Source organism: Rissa tridactyla, chromosome 4 (genome assembly GCF_028500815.1).
Source record: "Rissa tridactyla isolate bRisTri1 chromosome 4, bRisTri1.patW.cur.20221130, whole genome shotgun sequence".
Classification (NCBI taxonomy): domain Eukaryota; kingdom Metazoa; phylum Chordata; class Aves; order Charadriiformes; family Laridae; genus Rissa; species Rissa tridactyla.
Window position 1 is genome coordinate 3,852,918 of NC_071469.1, and position 18,870 is coordinate 3,871,787.

Below are 18,870 nucleotides of genomic sequence, written 5' to 3' on the forward strand. Positions count from 1 at the left end.
TTACATGAAACAAACATAGGTACAGTGGATGGCTAGACACTACCAGAGAAAATCAGTCTACTCACGTTCTACAACATTTATTAACGTTACTGTAAGTACTGTATGAAGTAGGGGTCCCGAAAAACACCAGAAGATGAGAGACCCTGGGGTTTAGTACATCACTTGAAACCCTGACTCTCCCACAGGACACCAGCTTAAGTTTCACCCACATCAGAAACGGGAGGGGCGTAAATTCTTTGCTAAACTCAGGACTGTATTATCTAGCGTCGACTATACAAAACAAAGAATAAACTCTACTGTATTAACAGCTGCTGTTTTAGCTGTGTGGGGCTCTGAACTCGGACATGAAGGGGAACGACATCGGAAAGATACAGTTAATCCTTTTTACTTTCATGTATGCTAACAGCAAGTTACCAAAAATAAAAGAGCAGTATAGCATCCAGGGAAGAAATCCCTGTATTCTCTCCCAGTAGAATAGGTATGATCTAGCAACCAGCATGGCACGGGGGCTGCTGGCACAGTGCACCTAAAGGTATTACGGAGGAGATAAACATATTAAGAGGAGGTAATTCAAGCAGAATTGGGGGTGAGGGGAACAATAACTGTGCCAGGCTCATCAAGCCGCGTAGTGTTATACCCAGGGCCGGTGAGGTTTTTGTTCCATGTGGGCAATATTTGTTGCCTATCTATTTAGAACATCTAGAGATGGGACAAGGGCGGTCACGCTTCTTTTAGTAATAACAACAGGAAAAAAACCCAAGCCAGCCGGCCAGCAAACAAAGCTCGCTCAGATCCCGCGGCGGGGTTTTCGCAGCACGGCTCATCACATGCGACGGGGAAGTGGAAGGGACCCGCACGCCGCCTCCGAGGGCACGGCTGGGACTGCGTTATGGGCTAGGAAGGTGTCTTCCTTTTTTGCAAAGCGACAAAGTTAAAAACAAAAAGGTAGGAAAACAGCTTCCCAGCTGGCTGAGGAACTTTCCCTCCTTTCCTTCTAAAGCTTCATTGATTTTTAAGACCATTTTTTCCATACAGATTCGGCCCTTTTCCCCTTTATGGCATTTAGCACATTCAGTATAAACCTGGCTAGGGATATTTATTTTTTTTTTAGCAAATGAAAAAAAAAAAATAAAATACACCTCCACATTTATGTCCCTCCCAATGCCCCAAGCCCACATGTCTGGCAATACTTTCTTAAGTATTTTCCAAGTCAGGGCTTGATTCTGCATGGTTAAAAGTTAACAGGACTTTTTCAGTGTATTTTTACAGTGCTATAACTTTATCAACTTCAATACATTCGTTTCTGATTCACAGCTGCGGAGGATGAACGAGGTTCTCGGTTGTTAGCACCCTGACATCAGCCCAGGAGGAAGGTCTGAGCTGTATATTCCATGCCTACGCTGCTAGGTGTGACCCGACTACACATTTGTAAAAAAAAAATGATAGATTTTGTGGCTATACAATTACGTTTCTATGGCAACAAGACATACTACTCATACCCTTGCTATAAAAACCTCAAATAGTTCATGTACAGAGATTTTCCTTTCTTCTAAATGGCGGACCCGCCCCAAGAGCAGTTCCCCGTGGGGCAAGGTCTATCGGCTTGGGGCAAGGAGCTATCGGTAACGCCACGGTGGAAGCCAAAGAGTCAGAACTGAAGGAACAAACCTCCTCCTCTTCAAACCCAGTCAGGTCCCACCTGTAGTTGAGACGCATCTGTTTTCTCTTCCAGTGTTCCATAAAGGTGGCAGCTGAAACAACAGTTTAATAATTATTTCGACATTTTATCCCCAACAAAATCACATCAGCCCCTGGGATTTGTCTTAGGTAGGGCTCCACGTCGCCGGCTGTACCTCTGCGGGATCTCACCTCCACAAGGGCTCAGCAGGTACAACATCATGGCATATATCGGGCCAGGTTAACTTCATTTTTATTACTCTCTTATTCAACCGTAACATCTATCTGGGAAATACTGATGTGCTAAGAAGCCACGTTTTTTATCTAGGTACTTTTTTTATCTTTGTTTTTTGTAACAAAGGGCATTTGTTACATCCACAGCTTCATGTAGAGAGATGCCTACAACTTTTTACGGGGTCTGAGGAAGTCAGACACCCAAACTTCTTCAAGTATTTGTATTTGCGACTAATGATATTGTTGGTCTTCACCTGCAAATAATTCCCCCCGCAAGTCCAAATAAACCCGTGTTTTATCTCTACAAAATATGAATGGCTTAACGAGCCTTGTACTGTTGGTATAATTATTCCTTCAAAGATATCCAGATAAAGCTTTTTTATATTTTTATAATGACATCCATCTCGTGGTCACAACAGTATGGTTAGCTCTAATCATCATATCCAAACCCAAACACTCGTGCCAGTCTGAAGGCTGCAGGTGGGCAGGCTGTTAAAGGAGAAACCTTTAAGGCTATTTTCTTTTTGAGGGAGAAGAGTTACAGAAAAGAACCCTAGTTAAAGCAATTCTTGAGTCCCGATGAATGATCCCGGTCTATATCAGTCTATCTGCCTCTGAGACTGAGCAAGTTCTCAGAGGACATATTTAGATGCTGGGAATACACCAGTGCTGTATAATAAATAAGTGGTTATGAAAGAGGCGAGTCTACCAAGAAATGGTGCTCCCAGGGGAGCTTCCCGCAGTGAGTATTAACAGATGTGCTCGGAAACATTCACATCCAGAAAAACCAGAGGCAGGGAGAGGGTAAGAGAGTTGAATAGAGAGGAAAGGACACCCTCATGACTGCAACCAGACCAGGGTTGTGACATTCATTCACCTTCCAAGAGAAACCCTCACGTGCAAAACTTACAGCAGAGCCCCTTTTACAAGCCACAGGCTTCCTGTAAATCGGGGTGGCCACAGCAGTACCCTAAGAGGGTCTGTGTCACGGTCCTGGAATTGCTTCCCCTCTCCCTGCTGCCGCCAGTTCTCGCGCCGGCGGCTGCAACTTCCAGGTACAGCCAGAAATAGGGAAAATGAACGAGATGTCGTTTCTCAGCGCCACTGGGAATCCTTCCGTGGCACTGACTTACAACAATGCAATGAGAAAAGACTGCGTCTGAAACACAGCCAGCTCGTTTGAAAATCCCTCGGTGAACGTGCCAGGTAGCGATGCACCGCCGCTTTGCCAAGCATACCTGCATTTTCATATTTCATCCGGGCCCATAAGCTTAAGTAGAGCTTAAAAACTCCAAAAAGGTTACCGTCCGGATGATCTTATCTGGATTCTCTGACGTTTTTAATGCCATTTGATACCAAGCAGCACTGGGCCACGGTCCAGTTTAACGCTGAACTTCTGACTCAGTTGGAGCTATAGCTGGTTTAACGCTTGTGTGAGTGTTCTCCAGGGCGTTACACCACCACCACCACCACACAGAGGAAGCCTGGCCAAGGGGTTGCTCACAGTAACACCCCTGAACTTGGGCTAGTTTTCTTGCTGTGCTAAAGATGCCCTGGGTCACCTGAGCTTGGGTCTGCCTCAACTCTTCAACTGTACAAGAACCTAATAAGGTGCTCACAAATGGTACTGGAGAGACTACATGTGTGCCTACATCTGGAGACGGCCAATTTTTGTTGATGCTCTTTCCTTAAAAAGATAAAGTGCTTGTTTCAGTTTAAGAAATAGTTTTGACATAACCTGTAGAAATGAAATTTTCAGTAACACAAATTCAAAACAATGTGGAAAAAGCTCTGATTTTCCCCAACTCAAAAAGACCTTTTTGAAACAACATTTATATTATATGGTATCGTGCCACAATAAAATTTTATGTTGACCCCGAAGAACTTGAGGAATTTCACATCCCACTCCAAAACTATCTCAGATATTAAGCCTGATTTTGTACAGGGCACAGAAACTGGCTTCTGCCGATCTGCCTTGCTTTGCCCAAGAAGGTAAAAAAAATGGATGGAGGGACCCGTAGTTGTTTGCTAAGGAGAGGGAGGCAAACAGCGTTACTTTGCACCACAGAGTTTTATGTGCTGAGATCCACGTGGGGTTCACAATAATGGTACATGAGGGAGAACGAAACCGATACTTGACTCTCCACATGAGAGAATCAGGCTATTTAAAGTCTCTGACACGGCATCCTGCGCCGGGGTGTATCACGTTTCTCCCTATGTGCTACACGGCAAGATGACCTGTAAGGCACTGATCCCTCCTCTCTGCTGGTGGAGTTTAACCTCCCCACACTTCCCAGCTTTCCTTCCGAACCTGCAGCGCTCCCGACTCCCCACTGTTCCCCAAATCTGTCTGCAGGACCTTCTCCTTTTCCTTACAGTACTTGATAATGAGCTCTTAGCATTGCAACTAAAACAGAGTCATCTCAAACGGGGACCCTGGTCAAAAAGGCACTGCTCTAAATTGAATTATGTTGAATTGCACCAAAACCAGTTCAGACTAATGGTAATGTAAAAATGGTTCCCTACTTACTAGAACAAATAAAAAAATCAGGCTATAGTTTTAGGATGAAATATAATCCAAACCAGTTTATTTGCTAACTTGCAACAAGGCGTACAGGGGAGGCAAACATCATCTGCTGCTGCTCTCAGTGACGCTGGACGTATGTGGCTAACGAACTTCACAGTTGGGGGGAATAAAGCACATTTCTCTATTCTCTGCAGCCCTTTTGTATAGGGCTCCCAGTTATGAACATGGGGTTTGAACCCATTGATCTTAACAAGCCCTCCTGGCCCGCAGCGAGGACGATGCGAGGCTCCTCTCCTCCAGCGCCCATGGTGCTGGGGTGTCCGAGCAAGGAGGTCCCCATCCCTCCTCCAGAAGGGAGGAGAAAAGCTCTTTATAACCATTCCTGAAGACACTCCCAACAAGATGTCATGAGCGGGTTAATATTTTTAACTAAGTTCTACAGACGTGCCAAGAAAGGTTAAGGGACGTGCTCAAAGTACAAGAGCAGCCAGCATCAGAAAAAATACCTGTAACGTCCCCTCTCCTGCTTCATGGTCTACATGCATGATGTCTGCTGCCTGAGAAACTTAATTGCATCTCGCAGCACGCTCAGGAATCAATCTCGGTTTGTCCTGAGACGCTAAAGGCCATTACACTTCCCTGCGGAGCCCTCCCCTCAACCCCAGAGTACATTAATACATTTCTTCTGTAATGTTCTAAAGTGGAAGCTGGCTCTGCAAATAGATTTTTTTTTTTTTTGGCAAGCTGTGCAATCCCGTTAATGAAATTTTGACATACCATGCAGCAGTTTTATGACAGATGCTTAACAATTTCATTTGATATTCATCTTGAGCAACTTCTTGAATTTTAGCCTTCAGTCCAGAATATAAATTTGGGAGTGACAGTTTCATGGGAAATTAAAAAAAAACAAAGAGAAGTTCTTTATGTAATTAACTGCCTGAGTATAAATACGCTGCTTTATCTCTTCTGTTTCTTCCTGTTGTCTTTTAAATAATTAAAAACTTAACATGAAAGCATGTATCTTCTTACCCCAGAGAGCCATGAAGACTGAGAAGAAGACAGTCGCAGGGTTATCAAACAGATGACTTGCGCGAGCAGTCGCACAAGCGGAGCTCATCTTCCAGTAGCTGCACGTTCTGTCACATAAGGGACACATGGTGATATTGTTTCTCTGGTCGCACATTTCCATACTGCAACCAAATAACAAGATATGGAAAAAACATGGTCAGTACGGCTCCACCTTTCATGCTCTGATGATCTTTTCTCCTCTGCACAGCATCTCTTTGTGGTCTGTAGGACCATCAGATACCACCTTCACAGTGCTTCCCAGCTCCGGGCCACTGAGCAGCTCTGTCCATGACCTCCACCATTGTGGGGGCTGTTGTCTCCCTCCATCCCCAGCCCTACTTCTATTCCAGGGAATAAGAAAGAGCATTATGAAAGCCATAACACTCTACGCTTTTTACTACAGGATCTTAAAGTTAAAGAAAAAAAAAATAAAATTAAAAATCATTCTTGTTTTGAAATACCAACTACAGCAATAGATAAGGTACAAGGGAAGTGCTGAGTATCAAGAGAATGGAGTTCAACAAATTTAACTTCTCTGCACTCCATCTGTGAAATAGCAACAGCGACATTCCCTTTGACTTCCTTCAACTGTTGGAAGCAGTACAAAGCACTCCTAATGAACAAAGAAAAATATATCTATTTTTTGATACCCATTATCTGCTTTGTGACTCAGTGCTCATGCTGCTCCCACAAACGATGTAATTTTCATCTACAGCTGATGATGCGTGCAGGGTAAATAATGCAAAATCATAGGGCTTTAAAATATTATAATACAAAAATTATTAAAAAAATTAAAAATAGTAGGACATCAAGATTTTGATAATCTGGCCACAATTGCTTATTTTAGGCATGAATATTCTCCATTCATCTTAATGTCACACAATGCCTCCCTCAGCATTTCACGATGGGAAGCACTAAACCCCATCATTAGCAGTTATTTTGTTGGTTTGTTTTAACATAACGATCTGAGTTAGGAAAAAACCCCGAAACCAAACACCTGAGCAACCGGCCAAGAATTATTTTTAGTACGTGAATGCGAACTCCACAAGAAAAATTAACGATAAACGCTAACTATTTAAAAACATGCTGCGGTTTTGCTGCCCCCTCTCAGCCCTTGGTAGCGCTCCACCGCTTACTGGGAGCAGACGTCGGTGGGACAGCAAGCTCCCCGTTCCTCAGTTTCAGATGTGCTCGCCCTAGATATTAGCGACAAACCATTTCTAGAGAAAGGTAACTTTGAGTTTCCAGTGGCCTCCAATAATATAATCTACTATTTTTTATTTATTTTACCTTGGTATATTCTCATCCACAGTTGCACAGCCATATAGGAAAACGATAATCCCTACAATTGAAGCTGGAATAAGCATTTGTGTATAAACTCCCAGCCAGGCAAAATATAGTCCAATCTTCTCTCCAAAGTATTTTCTGAAATACATTAAAAAAAGAAATGAGAGAGAGAAACGTTTCCTATTTCTTAAAATATTACAGGGCTAAAATTATGAATCGCAGCTGGATTAAGCATGGAGAAAGTAAGATCTGATGACCTGTGGGAATTTTTTTCTTCTCAGAGGACTCTCTTTCTCATGATGCTTGGAGTTAATCCAGAGATACAGGCACCATGCAAAAAAGTCAGTCCAACTAGTCTTTTTTTCCCCTGTGTCTCTCCTGTGTAAATTGGTATCTGTGAACAAATCCTCTTAAGGAAGCACCTCATTTTCTTCAGGGACTCTCAGCTCTCACCACGAGCAAACAAAATTCACTAAAAATATGTTCCCTGCAACCTTTCACACTAGGTGGGATACATAAGCGTGTTTCTAAAAACCCCAGAAAACTCCTTTTCCCCCAGTGATCTTCCCAATCTCCAAAGTCTCACGGGGTGGCACCAAGGGCAGCATCTGCACAGGGACACCGGTATGAGCATCACAGCATCACAAGATGGTCCGGGTTGGAAGGGACCTTGAAGATCATCCAGTTCCAACCCCCTGCCCTGGGCAGGGACACCTCTCACCAGCCCAGGTTGCTCCAAGCCGCGTCCAGCCTGGCCTTGAACCCCTCCAGGGATGGGGCAGCCACAGCTTCTCTGGGCAACCTGGGCCAGGGGCTCACCACCCTCACAGCAAAGAACTTATTCCTGATATCTAACATAAATCTCCCCTCTTTCAGTGTAAAACCGTCCCCCCTCATCCCATGGCTCCCCTCCGTGATCCAGAGTCTCTCTTCAGCTTTCCTGGAGCCCCTTGAGGGACTGGAAGGTGCTCTAAGGTCTCCCTGGAGCCTTCTCTTCTCCAGGCTGAACCCCCCCAACTCTCTCCTCGCTGTGCACAGCTTCAGCGTGGAAACGCAACGTTAAGGGCTGAACTCTCACCTCACCAAGTCAATTGGCTGATATTTGTAGAAGACTCCGTAGCTCGCCCACTCCTCACACAGGAGCTGTAAAACAGAAAGGCAAGGCAAAAGCTGAAGCGTCGCCTACACGAGCATTTTCCCCTTTGGTCCCAGCAAAGTGCAGAGCTCACGCTGTGGATCTGGTCTCACCGCTTTGTGGTTCCAACCCATCATCTGCCAGCACACGCAGCCTGCATTATGTATTAAAAACAAATTTGATGATTTGGCATGCTATAATACAGTGAAGAATTCTAGTACATTAAAAGGCTCTTCAGCAACAGAACTGATGGATAACTGTAGCAGGGATGGGGAGAGTAGTCCTCATTTTATGATCCATAGGAGGTATCCAGCAGAATGGATGTGAAAGATGAATACACTTTGAATTACAAGACAGAAAAAAGCAGAATAAACTGATTTGTTTCACTATACTAATACTTGGGATCCATCAGGAGGAGCAGTTGCAAAGGTGCCTTGAAGGCTGCGTTTAAGAGTTTTTCAGCTTTAAACTAAAAGGACACGATGATTTCCACTTATCCTTTTGGTTAGGACAGGGGCCAAGGAAAACAATGATCCCCATTAGTGATTTATAAAATTGAATCCCTCACAAAAATAGGTTCCTCTGAGACCTTCAACTTATCCTTTACTTCGTAAAATATATAAATAGTGCTTCTCAGACCTGATTCTTTTTCTTAATTTGGTTCAGCTAACAGAGTGAACAAGAAATCAGCGTGCGTACAAAAAACTACTAGAGAAGACGAACTGCACTCGCTGGCCACCCAGCCATCGCCTCCTCCCTGGGACAAGGGGAAGAGAAGCTTTGCATCTGCTTGTCAAGTCAGGTCTCCCTTCTCTGCCTCCCTCCCTGCTTCAACCCAGTGTCACGAACTCGGTAGCAAGATGTTCCTGGACCAACTACTGATATTTCAAGGAGATGTTTTGATGGTTGCTCCTGCTTTCATTCATTCATCTGGCAACAACATAATCCTGTGCCTCAAATGTAAAAACATGAACTGATTATCACGGAGATACTTCTTTTCATCAAACATTGGGTAAAAAAAGAGGGAAAAAAAAGGCAGAAAATGTCAGGGCTCGGTTACACAAACCTCCATCAGTGGGTGAAGGCTGCTCAACCAGCTCCACCGTGGAAGAAACTGCAATGGGGAACCGAGTCCTAAAGCAGTTATCGTCGCAGGGAGGGCAACATTATTAATCTTGCTCATAGAAAAACAGACCAAACAGGATGTTATTGCTTAAATCTGTAGGCTGTTTTATCATGAGAAACTCGACACGTGTCAGCCTCCTACATCTCTCCAGCGAAAGGCAGCAAAGCAGGGAAGGGCAGCCCCGCTGCTGCCCATACCCATTCCTGCCGCTGTGTTACCACAGAGACGTCCTGCAGCGAACAGCCTTCCTAGGGCAGGTTTGCAATTCTCCTGCCAAATCACCGACACAAACTTTCCAAGCTGAACTGCCGTACTTCTCACGTGAACAGTTCAAGTCATTCAAAAAAAAATACAACTTCTTTACTCTTACAGAAATACGACATCGAAAACCTAAGTGGACGGTAGATCTTCCCCTCTGCAACCCCAAATCATTAATCTTTGTTGGTTTCCTTACAATAGTAAGAGCAGAAATGGAAACCTAAAGGCAGTGCTTTATTAAACGTTCTTGCAAATTTTATTTTTATTCTGCTTTAGGGTTTCTTGCAACCACGTTTCTAAAAGTTTAAGGCCAGCTGCCTGTGTTTGGGAAACGATTAACAACTCAGGACACCTCCACGTCCACGTGCACTAAGACCCTTCCTTTTGTTATTTTTTACTTCATTTTTACAAGCTAAGTTTGTGCTGGAAGTTTGATTCCTTTTTAGTGATTTAAAGCGGTCAGGCATATCAGGAAAATACTAAGTAAGGAGATTCTGCATCACTGCCATGTTTCAGTTTTGTACAGCACTTCAAACCAGATTTGCAGTTAAAGCACAAATGAATTATCTCATTTATCCTGCCATTTATCAGCCTGGTATTCAAAGCACAGCTTCAAATGCATGATTAGAAGAGATCAGCGCACTAGTCCTAAATATTTACTTCATTTCTATGCCTCAAATCTCTAATTTTGTTGTTAAAAAAGGCACGAGCCTGGCCTAGCGCTGGATTAGATTAAAGAAAGCTTCAAGAAACCAGAAGAGAGATGCCAAAACACACCAGAAGATTATTTGAGGGAACTGGAAGTCAAAAGCCAAGGTAAACATTTCCAAACACACAGTGAACTTGTGAAATGAGGGAATTTGTGAGGTCTGAAAAGTTAGTAATAAAGATGATAATGCAGACGCTTTGAGAAAACATGGACTTTCATCCTATTTTTGGTTGAGCAATGTGTTGCTTAACAATGAAGCGACAGGTATGTGGTATTTTTAACATGAACCAATAGAGGGGGAGAAATAACAGTCGCTGTCTTTTGATGAGCCATTTGCACCTTAAGGCCCAGCAGACCTTTATCTGTGGGTACCTATTTTCATGTGATCGACCTGGGAGTGCTTTACACCTGCTTCTTCTACAACCTGAGCCCACGCAGGTCCACAGTGTCTCTTTGGAGACGGGCCCATGAAACAAACTGGAAAGGCAAAGTTTCAAGTCTGAAAGCCCAACATATGCGCTCGCATTTAGTAGCTTCTCCTGAGAGAACTGGTCATAACCTCTCTGCTTCAGTTGTTGTCTGACACGTGGAGAAGCAGCCCATCTTCTGTCGAGAAGTGTGGTGGGGAGTAGGTAGTAATTGCGCTCCGAATTTAAAAAAATCAACATTTCTCCACAGGGTGAAAAATTTGCTTTTTCTTATGAGAAGTATTTCCTTAGAATAACTCGTACCTGCTTTACTACAATGAACAAATGCTTTTCCCTATACAGGCAATACAAACGCAATTTAAACCACGGACTTTTGTGAGAAGTGATGCAAAGGCACCAGCATACATCCACAGGACAGTTTCTGGCTGAAGAGCGCACATTAAAGCTTTGCTGAGCATGTCTCATTTTTGATAAACATTCAATCTTTATCTTTCCCAATAACTTCTAGGCTTGTATTTTCAGCCACCTCTCTCCTCCCTCCCCAGTTCTGCTCCTCACACTCCAGATGAGCAGCGGTTGCAGTGCTGAGACCGGGGCTCGCCCTCGAGCGAAGCAGGGTTTATGTCAGATGTGGGTACCACAATACGACTGAGCATCTTTTCATCAGAGCTGGCCTGAAATTACACCATCTGAACTTTAGGCGGATTATACGTGAATGCTGTCAATGCTCTTACCAACACGGCCAGAAACGTATGGTTATCAAGCTTGGCAATTTAAACATATCCATACTGAATTTGGGCAAATTTAAGCACTGGAAAGTACTTCTGTACTTCTACTGCTTGGCATTTAGTGCCTTTTTGTGGTGTTTTCTGTGAAAGCTTGGCAAACGCCCAGATTCCAACAGGGGACTCATCAAGCTGGGACTCTTCCGAATATGTTAAACCCCCTTTATATCAACTTACTTTTCTGTCATTAGGTTCAACGTTTTCACCTTCATAGTCACCCTTTAAAAAAAGAAAAAAATGTGCGTCATTCAGTGAGTCGCGCCCAGAGCTGCTATGCATCTTGCATACCCATGTATCCCACTCACTTAATGCATCAAAACCAGAAAAAGCAATCTGTAAAATAATGCTGTATTTTAGGAGTTCATTTGTCATAGCACACTTTGTCTTCTGTCGTCAGGCACATTAAGAAAGAGTAATAATGTCTGTCACTGGGGAAGAAGGAATGAATAAGTGATAAAGGTGGCCTAAAAATGTCAAGGGAAAGGATGCGGTATTGCCATGGTATTTGGGGTTCAGCTCAGTCCACTTGAAAGAGAAGAGACCAGCTGAGAGAGCTGATCCCTATCCAGACTCTCCAAACACTCAGGGCTGATTAGATTTGAGGTTTTAATTTGGAGCTATTTTTAAATACGATAAAGGAGTAAACTAAGACAATAAATAACTCATACACAAGACTATCAGTAGCTTTCTAAAGACGTGAGACAAGTACATGCAGAGAAGTTTATTTAACCTTTCTGAATTTCTAAGCGACATTGCTGTAATTTAAGAGTGCCTGACATTTATGATAAACATCGGGCAGATAAAGAGGCTGTTCTGGTCTCAGTTACACTGAGATAAAACATTCGTGGTCCCACGTAAAACCAGTGCGAGTGAGGGGAGCACAGAACTAGGAAGACACGCTTCATCTTCACATCCCACGCCAGAAGACCGGCACCGGGCTCGACAGCCCTCGTATGCTCACAGAGCCAGAACCTTGTGACAGCATGACTGCCACGTCCCCTCAACGTCGGTCAAGCCTGTCTGTGAGGGTCTAGCTAAGAGCATGTGTTTGTCAGTGTGAGTGGTACCATGAACCTCTAAGTGAAAATGTCATCAGCATCCCACTGCTGCACACCGCTGGCAGGACGGGGATACCCAGCTTGAGCATGAGCCCCACCAAAATTCCCCACCTCTCTCTAGTCCTCTCGATGGGCACCACAGTTGAACACACCCTGACACCTCACCAAACTGCTCAAAAGCAGACTTCATCAGTAAGAAGGTCTGCAGCCACATCCAAGTCCCATGAAATATGTCACCCGAATGTCACTGACATCTCCGCCCTTGCCAGGGGGGTGCCAGGGATGCGGATGAGGGAACTAGCCACTCGGTGCCCCAGGAATAAATACATTTCCTAGAACTGATGCCAGGGACCTCGGGAGCAGAAGGTCAGAAGCTAACAGAAGCATTTCGTTTGCTAAGCCACCCAAACAACTCTTCTAATGTTACGTTCAAACACTTACTCACGATCACCAAAGGTAGAAGAGAGATGGGGAATTCATTAAAAGTGAGCAGAGTGATGGAAACAACCAGCAGAAGTTACTGCAGTCGTGATACAAGCGAGCTGGAAGTCAGGATCCGAAACACTTGTGTTTGGGATGATGCCATTAATACGTAACACATTAAGGATTTCTTGGTGTCAAATAGTAGACGTGTAAAATATATTGCAAGATCACTTACATCATGCAAAGGATATGCAGCACTGTAAACTCCATTGGCAAGCAGACTGGTGATCCCTTGAAAAATAAAGACATAATAGTTATTTACAATTTTGAGGTTAGACAGTCTCACTTTATCATCCTTCCTGGAGATTTCCCTCAAAATAACAGTCATTTGGTCAGATAATGATTTTTCTGCCATCTCATTCCTTTCCATGTAGTTTCATTTTTAATCATATAGGTTATTAAACATGACTCATTTCATGAAATGGAAAACTGCAGAGAGCAAGAGGAAGTCATATATATTTGAGAATCAAGAATTAGAAGCCAATGACTTGAAATTAGTCATTAAAATAAATTACATTTTCTGAAAAGTCAGTTTGATTTAAGGGCAAGCCTGCAGATTTGAAAGTGTGTAGCAGAAGGCTCGATCACAAGAAGAATATGGCTGGAATTGATGGCATACGGGAACACGCATACGCACGCATCATCCACACAAAGTTTTGAATTCAGATTTCAGATTGATTAGAGAAAATTGTAGGGAAAGCCTTTGCGAAGACCTTGGCGTAATACTTACCATATTTACCACATTTTCGTCTTTTATTTAAAAGGGTAGTTTCCTTCTTTCTTCCCTCTCCTTTCCCTGTTTACACATCCGTTTATTAGTGACATGCATGAGGCTGAAAGCAATTAATGCTTCATCTATAAAATGCAGGCGGCACAAGGGACTTTGAGGAGTCCTGCCTTCCCAGGTGTGCTGTCGTTCCTTTGCTTGGGGCCAGAGCGCGGGTGGCAAGGGTGGGTGGGGAGGAGGCGACATCTAAGTTTGGAGGAGCACAATGGCGAGGGGCTCTTCGGCACCGCAGCTCGCTCCACCATTCCCAAAGGTCACTCGGCTGGACCCGGACCTTTGGGGGCTGTAGCACATTACTTCTCTAACGTTCTTGCTGCAGCTGCTGGCATTAATATAGCTACTTCCAATTACGGAGCACTACCCACGTCTGAAGGTGTCGTGTTATCCGTGAAGACCGTTTGGGGATTCAACGAACCGGCCTTGGGTGCGGAATCAGAGCTAAGTCAAATACTTGCCTTTGTGCAAGGCTAAGCTGATTAATGCCAATAATAATAAAAAATAATAATAATAATAATAAAAAAAAATAATCTGGCCACTTGCATCGTGGAGAATTTAAAAGGACTTAGAAAAGGAAAAGAAAAATGATGTGCTACAGTGTGCTCCGTGTTGCCCATCAGCTGATTGCTAAGAACAGAGTGTGGGACTGGATTTGAAAGAACAGCGACTATGAACCAGGAAACAGCCCACTGTAGGTTCACCGAGACATTGAAATGAGAATTTTTCAAGTTTATTAACATTTTCGAGATACCAATAACCTGCTGGAGGAACTGCGCCACGAGTGCTCAGCATCCTGCAGTATCATTAATTTTCAAAGTTCGATTTAAGATTATACAGTACTATGAATTGTCTGCAAATGTTTCCACGCTTCTGGCAGAAACAACTAGCGAGCAGATGATAAATTATTTTTCTAGGGCTGTGCGACCGACCCAAGAGCTACATAGTACCCTTCTACATCGCAGTATTTAACAATGAAGACAGATTCTCATTTTCACAGATTTGCAAAATAAATAACACAAGGCTGCGGTGTTCGCTGGGCGGCCGCCTTTTTCCTGCTGGGCACAAATGTTGCAGCGTTATCTGTGTTTGCTCAGGTCTGTTTGCAACCTTTGCCGGGTTGTAACCCGGCATTCCAGCGCTGGAACACAAAGGACCTGACTGCGTGATGCTGAGTATACCCATGGACAGCTTGGCCTAATGATATTTTTATTAGTTATTCTGTGTGACCTTGCCCGTCTCAGGTGAAAGAACGATCCAGGAATCCTAACACTTTACTTTCCTTTAGCCTCTGCCCTATTCAACTAATCTCTAATGTGTTTCCCATTTCTGGACCGGGGAAAAAAAAAAAAAAAAGAAAGAAAAAATAATAAATCAAGTGAGTAACCAACTCCAAGGCAAGAATTCAAACTGAGCTGTATGACCTTCCACTTTCAAGAGTGCAAATACGTAATTCCCAATGAAAATGATCCAGCACCAGACTCGAAAGGGGTCCTGAAAGTCACAGATTAATTTGGATTTCCCATGCTGCAGTGAAACAGCGCTTCTGTTAATACTGGCTGAACACCAAAATTCAGTGTATATAAGGACTCAACAATTGCACATTGTATGCTGATACTTCAACAGAAAAGTCAAAGCATGGAAATAATTTCTGGCATAGTTATTCTTCCATTATTTGATGTATTTCTAAGCAGCTGATGGGTCAATATTGAACAGAACTACCTGTAATTCAAGTTCCCATTGTTTTATGTAACTGCTTGTAGGCAAATAAAGGCTGATTCCAACAGTTATCAAACACTTTCTCCCATGTTCGTACAAATTTGTTTCTACTGGCTGGCTGTTATGAAGCGTGGATATGAGGGAATTTAGCCTTCTGCCTTACTTAATTTGGCTTACTATTAACTATTTGTTAACTTGGGTCCCACAGTCAAGTATGTACCTATATATCACGATGCGTATAAAATAAAGTATGTAGCGGCTGAACAGGAAACGCCGCCAACAAAGCTTTAAGGTGACCTGATTTGCAATTCGTGTTTACCTGCATTATGAATGTAGTTCTTGGAGCACAAGCCCTAAGGCTGAAATCCTAAAACAACTGCATGTGGCAATACAAACTTCACACCCACTGACTTGCGACAACTGTTTTGAGGGCCCAGAGAGGGGCCAGTTTCCAGTGCGTGCCTTAATCCTGGGCCGTTCCACCGGGTTAATCTCAGTTCCACTTCGGACAGTGTTCCGGGCAGTCATCGGTTAAACCCATTTCACTCAAGTCATCGAAAGGCCACCCCACCATAAAAACGTGAGGTTACTAATTAAAAGGAATGGGCCAAGCCACAGATTTTCACTGCAGTTATTGAAATTTATGGTAATACCTTCATCCACTTCAGTGAGCGTAAAACTGAACAAACGCAGAGCGCGTATTACCCACCGGTAATACCCATCACATCCAGTCCTGCTGCAAAGGACCTAACTAACATCTGCAGGGGCTAAACGCTCGCTTAGCATTTAATTTAGAGTCGAATCTAGAAATCCACATCTGAAAGAATTCCAAACAGCTACATTAATTAAATTAAATTTCCACATAAAACAATTATATCCATGTACATCAAATTAGAGAGCCGGGGAAAAACCTAAACTCCGCAGCCAGCAACTTGCAGTTATTTTCAATACCTGAAAACGATATCGATCTTAAAGCTAAATAAAGTTCCTTACCCATGCTGTATTTTGCTTTGGTACATGTCGTTCTTTTCAATATTTCATAAACCTACAGAAGTAAAATAGAAGAAAGGAAAGGGTTACTACAGATACTGCCAGTGAAAAGCACAATCTTTTTTTATGTACAGCTGAAATATTGGCAAAACCAAGATGTCGATGAAGTCATCGTTCTTTAATAAAAGTCACGGTGTTCAGGAGAGCCGGGCTTAAAGATTTCCACGCCGAGTTAGCCGTACGGGAGAGAAACGCCAGCTACCAAGATAATTGATCGGGGGAAACGGGGTCACATTGAACCACTCGCACAAGAGAAATGCTATTTTTGCTCATGTTAGACATCGATCAAGGATGAGAAGCCCTTTTCCACCCAGACGAGGTGGTGTGCTGGGCCAGCTCTTCCCTCGCCTCCGATGGCGTAAACTGGCTTCAACCCGAGGACTTGAGCAGAGCTTCGGGCTCGTAATGCGTACGCAGCACGCAGCCGTTCATCAGACACGGCACTAACGCGGGCTGACCTTACAATTTCTGAGCTTGCACAACTTCAGTGGCCAAACAGAGGTATTTATTTTACAATATATCGCATTTATTGCCAAGTAACCCTTGCACGTCTCAGCGCGCCGCCCGAGCGGCTGAGGTTTCGTCCCGCGTGGCAACGCTCTCAGGCAAGGCAAGCACTCGGAGGAAAACCACGGGCGAAGGCACCTGCTGCCCGTCGCCTGGCCTGGCTGCAGAGCCACGGAGAGGTTTTCTGGGGATGCTCGCTAATTAATCCCCGTGCTAACGCGTCTGGCGCTTGCCCAATTCACAGAGGTAAGCGAGCGAAGGCGCATGAGGCAAACCCCACAGCTCATCTGCCTGGTGTTGTCTTCTAACTCCAGTGAGTTCAAGGGTTGTCACACAGAGACTTCCGTTTATCTAATGTTGTTCGCTTGTTGTTTTTTTTTTAAATAAAAAAGAGGTCTTTGGCTTAGTTTCTATTCATCAAGGACTCGCAGGGAGTGACTAGATTCCTGTTCATTTTGCAGTAGGCGGAAGGGTCAATATTTGCACTGTGGTTTAAAAGCACACATGAGAAAGGCAGGAGAGAACTTTAAGAAACAAGAATACAAAGAGAAATGCATGCAGGAGAAAATAACGCTGGGAAACATTCAACGTGTCTTTCCCTACCGGGTGATGTACGGGGATTTCAAACAAAGCAGCATACTACCAGCACTGCCCAGTGCTCCTCAAGCAGTTTAAAAACCTCCCATCCCTCTTTTTCCTTCCAGCCTCTGCTATGAGCTCCTTTGGTTTTAGTCCGTTTTTCAGTTAGTCTTGCTCACCCTCTTGTCCTACGGTGCCATTTGGTCTTGCCACCTTTCTCAGACAGCCCGTTATGAATTTTACCTCTCTATTTGCCCCCTTAAGTTTCTTGTACTTACAAGTTGGTTTTTTTTAACTATATACCTAGACATACAAAAGAAAGTCTACAAACAAAAGCTGCGTGTTTTTTTTCCAATCTCAAAGTAAACGTTTCATCGCAAATAAACCAATTCAATGTTTGTCATTTTCTCTTCCATTCCTGTGCTGCTGCATCTGCCTTCCCTGGTCAAACTCACCTAGCCCCGATAACCTGCGCTCACATCAAATCACCGCACTTCAGGCTACAGGGGTCCACAGACCGGAATTTCAAAGCAGGAAAGAGAAGTTAGATATCTCACGCCCCTTATCACCGTAGCAATAAAAGGCAGCTATAATTGCGATATAAGCTCTTTTTGAAACCACTTGGCGTCCAAAAGGCTAATGTTAAATATAAGATAAAAGCACGCTCACAGTCACATTCCAATGCAGCGATTAGCAGCGGCGGAATGGGGCAAAGAGTCCACATTATACTTTGAAAAGTGTTGCAGCAAGTGCTGCTTGGCACGGTCCCTTCCAGCTGCCCTGGGTGTCATACGCGCTGTCCTCTCCATTCCCCCCTCGGTGGCTATAAAGGAGGCTAGGCCTTCTCCCCCACCCTATTTGATGTTCTGTAAGTCACAAGGAAGTACTCAAATGTAGTTTGCGATACCATATTCCTCATTAGGCTTCACTTTTGTAAGGGAATGGCAGAAGTTCTTTACACTGAGGGTGGTGAGACACTGGCCCAGGTTGCCCAGGGAGGTGGTGGAGGCCCCATCCCTGGAGACGTTCAAGGCCAGGCTGGATGAGGCTCTGAGCAACCTGATCTAAAGATGTCCCTGCTACTGCAGGGGGGGTGGACTAGATGGCCTTTAAAGGTCCCTTCCAACCCAACGCATTCTGTGATTCTAAGTTTAATTACACGAGGAAGAGCCCCACGCTAGCACTGAAGGAGCAGAGAGACCCTCCAACACAAAGGCAGGAAGGTCTCGGCCCAGTCCCGGTGCTGTGCACGTGTACATCACACTTGCCAGAGTGACAGGGGTGAACAGAGGCATAAACGATCAGAACAAGATGCAATTTTCTGTCCTTGTTGCATTTTCTTCACGTAAACTTTAATGTTAAATACAAATCATAAATAACGTTAAACAAAGAGCATAAATCTCAACACTTTTAAGACCATTCTAAAGAATTGCTCCCCAAAAATGTAAACAATACTCTC

General features: G+C 43.9%; 1 protein-coding gene across 10 annotated transcripts in view; it reads right to left on the bottom strand.

Moving 5' to 3' along the window:
- The window catches only part of ANO1 (anoctamin 1), an 83,380-nt gene that overhangs the window by 19,890 nt on the left and 44,620 nt on the right, over nucleotides 1–18,870 (bottom strand). For 8 of the 10 annotated variants that reach the window (XM_054198472.1, XM_054198468.1, XM_054198467.1 and 5 more), the window contains exons 7-14: nucleotides 16,269–16,320; nucleotides 13,506–13,571; nucleotides 12,951–13,006; nucleotides 11,412–11,453; nucleotides 7,872–7,936; nucleotides 6,797–6,931; nucleotides 5,468–5,628; nucleotides 1,669–1,751 (exon numbers count right to left, since the gene is read on the bottom strand). In XM_054198472.1, the coding sequence (XP_054054447.1) occupies nucleotides 1,669–1,751; nucleotides 5,468–5,628; nucleotides 6,797–6,931; nucleotides 7,872–7,936; nucleotides 11,412–11,453; nucleotides 12,951–13,006; nucleotides 13,506–13,571; nucleotides 16,269–16,320 (660 nt within the window). The remainder of the gene's footprint in view (nucleotides 1–1,668; nucleotides 1,752–5,467; nucleotides 5,629–6,796; nucleotides 6,932–7,871; nucleotides 7,937–11,411; nucleotides 11,454–12,950; nucleotides 13,007–13,505; nucleotides 13,572–16,268; nucleotides 16,321–18,870) is intronic. The other 2 variants (XM_054198470.1, XM_054198469.1) reach the window with 1 other exon arrangement.